The sequence below is a fragment of the Labrus mixtus genome, chromosome 5 (assembly GCF_963584025.1).
Source record: "Labrus mixtus chromosome 5, fLabMix1.1, whole genome shotgun sequence".
Classification (NCBI taxonomy): domain Eukaryota; kingdom Metazoa; phylum Chordata; class Actinopteri; order Labriformes; family Labridae; genus Labrus; species Labrus mixtus.
This window is the reverse complement of record NC_083616.1, coordinates 21,581,502-21,591,949: the sequence shown is the minus strand read 5'-3', so window position 1 is coordinate 21,591,949 and position 10,448 is coordinate 21,581,502. Positions and strand designations below refer to the sequence as shown.

At 41.0% G+C, this 10,448-nt stretch overlaps 1 protein-coding gene across 1 annotated transcript; it reads right to left on the bottom strand.

Moving 5' to 3' along the window:
• Nucleotides 1-1,513: 1,513 nt before the first annotated feature.
• Nucleotides 1,514-7,315, bottom strand: lipg (lipase, endothelial). Its single transcript, XM_061038529.1, has 10 exons — nt 6,987-7,315; nt 5,734-5,924; nt 5,268-5,447; nt 4,227-4,338; nt 3,912-4,130; nt 3,500-3,742; nt 3,164-3,284; nt 2,594-2,824; nt 2,399-2,503; nt 1,514-2,277 (listed from the first exon to the last, which is right to left on the bottom strand). Exons 1-10 carry the CDS (start codon nt 7,075-7,077, stop codon nt 2,265-2,267), a joined length of 1,506 nt encoding a protein of 501 aa, XP_060894512.1. The 5' UTR covers nt 7,078-7,315; the 3' UTR covers nt 1,514-2,264.
• Nucleotides 7,316-10,448: the final 3,133 nt, after the last annotated feature.

Below are 10,448 nucleotides of genomic sequence, written 5' to 3'. Positions count from 1 at the left end.
GGGTTGATGCGGTAATGTTATTTTTACTGGCAAATGCACACAAAAGTTACATTTATAGACTGGCTTTACTGTCCAGCCAAACTGTGACTAAAGAGGTCGTGGTTTGTTATATGTGGGAGACAGATGGTATCAAGGGCGTTAAGAAAACTCTATGACTTTGAAACAAACTAAAGTGAGTCACCAAACCAACACTGGGTGGCATGTTGGTTGGTAAGTGGCATGGCAGCTACATGCTCTAAGCAACAGCAGACTTGTGGTGTTACTGCAGGTTTCCTGTCTTAAGGAAAATGGGTCACTGTGGCAATGTGACCCACACAAGAGAGGAACAGAGCATTGAGGATAATTACAGCTTGAAAACAAGTACAACAGAAGGCATACTGTATAGCATTCAAGCTAATGGTGGATACTCAAGCTAACAGATAGCAGCAACAACAACAGAGAAGTGCTGTTCCGTGTTGCATACTTTAAAGGCATCCCTATTCTTATTAAGCTTTCAGGCATTTAAGTGAAACGTGACGGGACGTACCAGTTTCTGGTATGAGTTCTCAGTGGAACATTAATGAGGTGGAAAAAAAGCTCAGCGGGATGTTGCCACTTCATCGCTTCATGCACCAACACATTTTAATGTGTCATTATCACTCAGGAATGTTGATGGCATTCCTGATTTATTAATCCACACAATTCAGTGAGGATGTGTTAGAGGGCTTTCCCTTGATGATGGTAGACTAGGTTCCGCTTTAGTGTTTAAACACAGTCTAAACACAAACACCACTCATACTGTACAAAAAAAAAGAAAACTTCATACTTAGAAGTTGTTTCATTGTAACACTTACTCAGTGGACTTATCGTTAAGCCAAACAGTGTTGCAACTTGGTATTCATAGGCACACAGAGAGCTGTTTTGAGGTTGGCTACTGTATGAGCTTATGTTGAATGAGAGTTACCAAGGCACGGAAAACTAAATTAAAATGTTCAAGTACAAACGTGATTCTAGCAGAATGGAGAACAAAACCTTTGGATGCTTACTATGCTTTACTTTTAGACCAATAGGTAGCTACTGTATGTATGAGGGCCTTTATGTGGGTAATTGGGTCAACTTGTAAAAGAAAAGCTTTGTTAACGGGGATGTGATCATTTAGGGGCGGAAACATTTCTCTCAGCTGTGCTATAGGTAAAGCACGTCTCAGAATTGTGAAGATTATTTAACAAATGTTTAAGCAATAACGCATTCCCTCACAATCAGTTTTTCCCCTAGGCCCTTGCAAGCTCATACTTGGGTTTACAGCATGTTATTACTTTCCATCAGTGGAGCAGAAAGTTAACAGGTAAAGATATGACTCATGAGACAGATTGTAACATGCAAATTGTCAATTTGGCAAGGAAACCTAAAAGCAGGGGTTTACTTGCATCGTTCAGAAACCATAATTCCATCCCCACTGGGGCAAGTGTCTATAAAGGCACCAAGACATATTAAGCAGATATTGAAGGGGTTTGAATGAAAGCAAAGGCAACAGTTTCTACAAATAACGTGAATTTATTTTTCCAAAAAGTTATTTACAGTATATACACATATACACACACCCAAAATAAGCGACATACAGTAACAGTAACACTTTGCACAAAACCTCAGACTCTGTGCAATGAGATCAGGAATCTCCTTCAGTTATACAGTGTATCAGTAATCTCTCAGCAGAAAGGCACACGTCTTGGTCACAACAAGCACAAACAAACAAACACACGCACGCATTTACCACACACAACATACACACAAGAATACTGCATCTAGGAGAAATGCATTCAATACATGCTTCATTATGGGATGTGCTCTGATAAATAAAGTTGGTCTTTGCAGTGCTTCCATTTTTTCATAAATAAAAGATATTTAAAAATGTACAGTACAGCGACTACATTTGCTGGTGTATATCCACTGGCACAGATCTGTTTTCTATCAAACTAGTCCACACAAAAGGAACGTTCTGCAGCTCCGCCGGCAATCTCAACACATTTTAGGACTGCCTCCCGATTCATTGATGAGTCTCATTTTCCAGCCGCCTTAATAGGCTGAACAGACCCGAGAGTCCTTGTTTTCAGAAATCAACAGAAACCTTCCAGGTAGAGTTTTGAGTCCAGTCAAGCCCCCTTCACCGTGTGCTGATCAATCCTCCTCCTACGAAAAAGTGCTCAAATAAAGAGAAGGTCGTTCTTCTCCAATCCATGTTGGGTCCCCCATGGTTATGGTGCTTTGATTGTTGGAGTGTGGAGTCGTTACATGGCCAGCCTGCCGATCAAAAAACAGTTTAATTTACTAAATATGATCTTATGAACATTATTCTAAAGAATGATCAAAAATCACATATCATTTCATCCACAAATATCCCAACATTTTACAATGTTCATACCGTTTTCTTGGTTTCACTTCCCAGCCATCACGACATTTCACAAAAGTAACAGAGTCCCCTGGTGAGATTTCAGTTTTTGAAGGGTCTTGGGCACAGAATGTAAACCTATGACAACACAGCAAAGTAATGTCAGTAAATGTGTTTCAATAAACATAAATCAGTTTTCATGTCAACACAGCTCATTCATGTACTTACTTCTTTTGAGTTTCTCCAGCTTTCACACGAATACGACGGACCTCTAGTACAGGTTTGGGAGGTTTAGGGTTCCAGGCCCAGAAGGTTTTCTTAAATGACTTCCAGAGAGAGTTCCAGGATTCAGAATCTCCTTCCCAGCTTAGACGGATCTTTAGCAGGTCACCGATATCCGACTCAGTAAACACCAAGAAGGTGTTGGTCAGGTTCAGTCCTATTGTGTTGGTATCATGGCTAGAAGAAAAGAGGAAATTAGGTTAAGTCAGGTGCCCAGAAAACTAAATTGTATTATTATTTTTTAATGTACATGGTTATGTCAAAAACGTTAAATTAGCATTAGAAATTTAAAGTGAACAATTACAGGAGTTCCTCTGTTGGTCTAAGCTTACTCTACTCCACAAACCATGTGACTGCCACTTTGAAAAGGTTAGTACCAACAAAGTTCAAGTTCAGATTTATATCCCTGCAGTCGTGTGTTTCTCTATGAAAAGGTCAGTGAAGCTACTAGTCTGCACATGAACTGTAGTTTACTTTGTAAGAAAAAACTGGTAGAATTAAAATTCTGCTACTTACACATCAACAAATAGGTTTGTGGTGTCATTGTGGGCTCCATATAACTGGACGTAGAAGGTGGGATCTGAATCATCTGCCCGTTTTCTGTTGAACACATGCATCTTCATCTGGTAGTGGTAGCCTTCAAAGAAATGAAAACAGAGTTAATGATTGACCCACTGTTGATTTGTTTACAGTAGTAATTTTCCTCTGCCATCCGTTGAGTCATAAAACGTGTTAGCTGTAGAGGTTAAAGATAAATACACGTAGCACTTTTTATCAGTTTTGCAGTAGGTAGTAAAATAGCAGTAGTAGAAGATAACTGACTGAAGTGCATGAATCATTGTATCAACTCACCTCCAAAGGGAGTGTCAGCACGTGTCTTCAGGTACATTTTACTGTTGCGCCTCTTTCGCATTTTTCTTGTGTTGTAGCCGATGTTGTTGCAGCGATTTTTACGGCAGCTGAGGCAGATGCCCTTCTTGAAGCGATCGGGGCCAGTGCACTGGAAGGCAAAGCTCATGTGGTCCTTGTTCATTAGGGAGTCCACAAACAAGTGCACTGCACGCTCATGCTCGCACTTCACTGCCTCCATGAAATCTGGAGAAATGGAGGACGGCTGGTTAGGTTATGCAAAACCCATAAAGCTGGTTATGTTGGATACAGTAAGATTAACCTAGTAAACTAAAAGATTGAGTGCAAAATTGTTGTTTTGTTACGGACAAACGCCAAAACAAGACAACCATTCTCTTTTCTTTCAAGAACTTACTTCCAGCCACTGCCAGCACGTCACCCAGACCACAGCCGGGCTGCACATCACCACCATTGGGATAGATATCAATGTCACCAATTGGCTGCTGGATCCCGATGCTGACACCCAAAGCTTCTCGAGTGTATGTGTGCAGAACATCAACAAAGTCAGCATCATCAGGGGAGAGACGCTTCTGTTCCTCTACACCCTCAAACATTGGTCCTGCTGGGTCTAGACCTATCAGAAATAAAGATGAGACAGGAGGTCAGTTAAATGAGGCAGCAACCTCTTTAAAGGAGTGTTTATTGCACATTTAATTTCCACTGAACCTACCAGTGATTCTGCCGATGTTCCCTCGCACGAACGTTCCCGCATAGCCGGCGACATGAGCGCCTAAACTGTAGCCAATCAGGTGAACTTTCTCCAAAGGAAGCTGCAGCTCGTCCTGTCAGAGAAAACCACACCAAGATTAGCATCTGCCATCTCGACACAAACTGAAACTGAGCAAATCCTGGATTTCAGCCAGTGATGATCAGTCATGCCTGCAGCTGAGCCAAGCTCAGTTAACCCGGACAGAATCTACCGACAGTCCCCTCAATGCAACCGAGCCTCAACCATCTGTCTCACTTTGTCTCCATGAAACACTCTTTTGTCTACGTTTACAACTACATGGCAGGACGCCTGAATCTCTCCTCACTTGTAACACCATGTGTTCTGTCCAATTTTGTGACAGTCTTGCTAAAAGGTAATTGTTGTCTTTGCCTCAGAGAAACTAAAAAGATCCCCATTAACTTTCTAATGAGTGTTGATCGAAAAAAGCTACTTAAACACAGAATATCCTGATTCTAATCAGTGGAGACATGTGCCAGAAGATATTGAGCTACTGCCCTCTATAGGTAACCTTAAATTAGCAATTTGGATATGAAGCATGCCATTACACTTCTTCAGACATGTTGTAATGTGACCAAAGGTTTGAGTAGGACACGTTTTTAATGGATCTGCAGGTACTCTGCTGCTGTTCTGTCACTCAGAATTACTGACTGAAACTACCACATCACACACTACCACATAAATAATTTACAGAAACACAACCCCAAACACATGAGAATGTATGAGACCAATGAATCTATCTGCCGTACATACTAGAGAAACCTTTACCTTATGGGAACAAGCTATATAAAGAATGAGTGAAAACACATGCATGTGGTCTGCAGGGGCATTTCTGCAAAAACTTTCCTTTTTTGACACCTCACTAGAAACCAAGTGATGCATCGCTGCATGATTTGCACATTTCCGGAGAGCACTTATTTGGCGTTTCATATCGGGTTTGACTAATTTCACTATTTTGTAAGGAGCAGAAATGACTGTACACACCTGGAGCCAGTTGATCAAGGCTGCGATATCAAGGCCAACGGTGTGGGTGTGGTTGACCGCGTCGGGGTACAACTGCTGGGCCATTGATATCCAATCTACAACCACCACGTTGGCCTCCGTTTCCCGCTGCATCACTGCAGACACCAGCTTGTGCATCCAGTTTTCGAACATTCCACTCATCTGATAGAGAAGAAAATGACAATAACAGGAGTTGGTCATTCATTCTTCATTCAAACAGCCAGACAAACCTGGTGTCCTCTCTGTGTGACTCTGCACTTAGCCAGCTCACATCCACATGATAAATTCCAACAATCAAAGCAGTCTGGGGTCAGAGAGACAACACTTCCTACTTTGCAAAACACACAAGATTCCTTCACTCCTTTAGGCAGCAGTGTGTCTGACCCAGATCCAGAAGAAAAAGTGAGAGTGTAACTGAATAAAAAAAAAGATATCAAATCATACTTACAGTCCAGCCGTGGATGATGAAGATGGTCTTGGATGTAGCATTGAAGCCACACTCTGCTAGACACTCCTTCTTGCCGGCCTGAAGGTAACAGCCCTCATGTTCCAGGTCCAAACTCTTTCTCATGTTGTATTTGACGATGCCATTGTGACCCTTGTCGTCTGTTGACGATTCTTCCAATCCACTGTTTACACCTGAAATTACACAAATGAAGGGAAATGCTTTGTATGACTTTCTTGGGTTTTTTCTTATGCATTCAATGAATGGGGTTGAATCAAATCTTTTATTCTTCATTTTCAAACCCACGATCCAGAAACCACTCAACCAATCACCTCTCACACTCTCAGGGAGCGGCTGAGGCAGCCAATCGCTTTGCTTCACAGCCAACATCTGATCTACTAATGCCGGTTGGGTGCAAGTTGTACCGGAGACACAGGCACAGAGCCAAAATACCACAACCACCATCCGTCTCCTGATCTTTTAAATCATCCTCTCCTTCTCTCTGACACAGTTGCAGCCTGGGCTCCTATAATTATATCACACTTAAACACTGTGCGCGCAACCCTGAGGCTAAAACGGTACGATTAAAGAATGTGACTGAAGCAGCAGGCACACATTTAGTCTAGGTTTTCTAAAGAACTAGGCTAATTCATGCCGAGATTGCTTTTTTAAAAACGATCATTAAAACACGAGACAGGTTTCCGTGTGCAATAAACTAAAACCAGGCAGGATTGGGCAGATGTCAAACGTCAGATCTGAATTTAAATGAACTCAACACCCTCTGGTAACTGGCCACACACACTAAAATGACTTCAGCTGGGCTGTAGACTCGTCTGAGCGGTCAGTGGTAAAACGCGGATTCAGCGGAACATCTTTCCAAGTAGTTCACAGTCACACAGACGTGGCGCTGCGTGTCCTACACTTTTGCGTCAAAGCCGCTGCTCTCCCAAAAAAGGACACGTCGCCGAGACGTTTTTTGGAATCCATCCCCGTTTTTCTGTCTCACTCCCTTTTCCGCCACACTTGCTATGAATTGTAATTTAGCATAATAGTCTAAAAGATGCACATTAATCAAGCTGCGTACTTTGGGAAATCAAAAATGTAGGCAACTTAATACACATTTCAGTCGCAGATATTTCCTATTCGCAGGTTTGCCCCACGTCCCATGTCTGATGTCAGGTTTTGACAATTTCCATAGAGGTTGGGAAATTACGGATACAAATGAATGAGCCAAAGACACAAAGCAGTTTTCTTACCTTGAAGAGCAGCGTTTTCCCCAAGAGCAGATGAGAAGAGCGCAGAGGCACACTGCAGGAAAATCCACAGTAAAAGGGCTTTATGATTCATTTCTCAGTCACAGAAGAGTGTGGTGTAATTAAAAGCTTCCTGGAAATATAAAATGCCTCTCTGTGTTGCCTGTTGTAGCGCAATAGGAAGGTGGTGGAGTTTAGATCCAGTGATGACAAAGAGCAACAGAGCCGGTGGTGCGTTCTGGTGCGCGCCTGTTAAACCACCGCTCTAGAAATGTATAAACTAGCATCAAGTGTGTGATTAGAGTTTTAAATAGTTTCTCCTTTTCAGTCATCTGATCATCGGCTGATCTATCGGGCCTCTTATTGGTCAAGCCCCCATTTGTTTACGTTGAAAGGCGTGGCAAAGCTGAATGAAGTCGTAGTAGGCTTCTCACGTTGCGCGTTTTAACCCTTGGGGTGTGCACGAATGACGCAGGAATCCATAAAACGTATCCAGTAGCTTTGGCTCTGGTATGAAACATCATGTTACGCACACCCTTGCTGCCTAACCGGATTTGAACAATGAGTTAAAATAATTTATTCTTGAGAGTTGATGATCCCACGAGGCTCACTGGAATGACAATAAACGCGCGTTTTTCTTTTTATTATTACAGCAAGGCTACAAACAATTCAAATATCTACACTTGCTCATTATCATAGGGGAAACCCACGACGACCCCCCCCCCCCCCCCCCCCCCCTCCCCCTCCTCCCTCCTCCAAAGCGTCGCCCTCTCCGGCTGGCTTGCTGCCAGACCGTCAGCTTAGCTCACCGACCGGTTTCAATTGATGAGGCGAAGAATGGGCTCACTCACGCAAGGGTCTCTGCTACAATAACACCACTGTTTTGTGTACATACATCAGCACCCACTACCCATTAGGAAGTGTCATCTGCCACCACGGCAGCCCCTGGTACCTGAGATCCAAACGACTTTTACGCTATGAAAACAGAGTCACGCTGCTGTGACAATGCGCACTGGGTCAATGATTTGACGGCAACTCGAGGTCAACACGCCATAAAGACATTAAACCGCACAATGACCAACCTCACAGCTCGTTATCTCTATTAGAAGACAGGAGACATATTTATCTCACTTTTCTTAATGGTTCCACATTTTCTTATCTATTTACTTTTCATATCAAAATAATGAATATAACTTTTATTTGGTTATCTGTTTGTTTTACTCTAACAGAGAGAAACTATTTTATGTGTTTTTTTCAAAAAGAATTTGCTAAATGTGTTGTATTGTGTACACACAGGGTGAAGGTACATGTGCTGTATTGTCATACTGATTTCAAAATGACCCTGGACAGATGAAATGAGTCATCAGTGTGTGCTCTAAGTGTGTTTTGTACCTGCAGTGTACTTCTTGATAAATGCAAATAAATCCAGTCCCCCTCTCCGCCCCAGTGTTCTTATTCTTTGGTCTGACTAGACAGAAATTAAGCATATTTTTAATCAGGCTTTTTCAAATACCGGTCTTAATATTAAAAATGTATTTTTCAAAGGGGAGATTAAGACAAGTGCGTGATACAGGAGTGTCTAAAATAACTTCCTATCGTCCTATTTTTACTCCATGTATTAATAGCTGTATGCTTAACCTAGCAGAAGGTGCCCTGATGCTGCATCTCCAGAGGGCACCAGAGTTCAAATGATGAGATGATGCAATGCAGAGTAGAGTAAAAAAAACCAACATCCTGCTCACTTACTGTTACAGATAGAATGCCTTTATGACTAGCTATTATCTCTGCTGCACAGTTTAGAAGACGATGATACTGTAAAGTACGAGCACTCTATCTCAACTGTAACTCTCAAGGGACTGAAGAATTATTCTCAAACTTATGATGCTTTTTAACCTTACACTAATATTTAAAACTACAGGAGCAAAATGTTATGTTTTGAAAGGAGTCAGTTTGTTTTTTGGGACAAAGCACGTAGTAAAGTAAAGTAGTGATTTAATTCAACTGAGCTTTATTTAAATAACATCTTTTGTACAAACAAGCAGTCAAAAGTGCTTCAAGATTAAAACAGCACATACATGAATGTTTAAAAAAAAAGGCACTGATTAACATTATATTAAGATATTATATAAAAAAATGTAAAAAATACAGAATACATGTCAATAACATAATCGACACAAATGACTAAAAATAATAGTATGAGCAACAAAGCTAGGTTAAAATGATCTCAACAGCTCTCAAAAGACACTGTTAGTCAGGCTAAGTTGGATTTGTTTAAATCCAGATGTGGAGTCCTAAGGTCTTTAGACAGACCATCAGAGATTAGAAAAGCGTGCAGTAGTTGGTGAGTGTAAACCTCAGAGAGATGCTCTAATCCCAGCAATGAAGGCAGTTGTTATTGTAAACTGAGGTCACAAAACCAAGATAGACCCAAGGTTGTTTTAAAAAAAAAAACCTTCTTCTTGGTACGGGGGCTGAGGACTGAAGGCGTACAGACAGTTGCTATTTCTGGGCTTTAGTTTTTTACAATTACAAAAATACATCCTCCTTTTGTTTCCATTCTAAAACTAAGCATCACAGTGACAAAAAGCCTGCAGTCACCGAGAGTCAGAGATATGCTGTTATATTTACTTCAAAGAGAAATGTAACTTTTCATGCAGGAGAACGGTCACTTTTTCATTCCACACATCGCAGCAGGCAGCTCTCCAGTTTGGTTCTGCATTGTGCTGACCTCTCTGATTTTTTGCCCTTCAAGCTCTGTTTGGAAAGACCTAACATCAAGGCATGAGTGAAATACTAAAACAATCATGTAGACTCATGCAGGCTACTCTGTGAGAGTGTAATCTAAACATCTTGACAAAGAGTTACCTTATTCGGATTCATTTCTAATAGCTGTGACTTCAAAATCACTGATTCTCTCATGTGTCGGTGCTTTATAAAAGCACTCACACAAAGTAACACTCTGTAACTCTTGGTTTGTACGCAAGTAAAATCTGCTTAATTCATTAACTTCTGAAATATTTAACCTATTAAGAGCTACTTACTGCTCTATCCTTTTATAAATGGCCATAATGTCTGAGGCTTGGATCTTCTTATTAAGGTCATGCAAATATGATTTGGGAGTTCGGGGAAATGTGTTGCCAGCTTCAATATGCATTGAGACATCTATTTGATAAGTGAAGTGGCTTGGAGATAACTTTAGGTTTGTGATGTTGAGCATTTTTACTGTTATGATTTTTTAAACTTTTAATATGTTTTTTTTAATTTCAGGAAAGACTTTGTCAGTCTCTTTAATAATTGTCAAATTGTATTTGTTGTGTTAGTTACAAAAGTAAATGAGTTTTGTTAAGGTATATTTCAAACCTAGAGGTGATGGGTATTGTGTTTGTTAGATCTACAGGGTATGACATGATGACTTACATTTAGGCTTATTTGTCACATCAATACAATGGCTTATTTTTCAAATTT

Coding starts and splice junctions, on each gene's coding strand:
- lipg (XM_061038529.1), bottom strand. CDS start 7,077: ATGAATCATAAAGCCCTTTTACTGTGGATTTTCCTGCAGTGTGCCTCT. Junction 5,448..5,733: donor TCATCATCCACGGCTGGACT/GTAAGTATGATT, acceptor CTTCTCTATCAG/ATGAGTGGAATGTTCGAAAA. Junction 4,339..5,267: donor CCTTGATCAACTGGCTCCAG/GTGTGTACAGTC, acceptor TTTCTCTGACAG/GACGAGCTGCAGCTTCCTTT.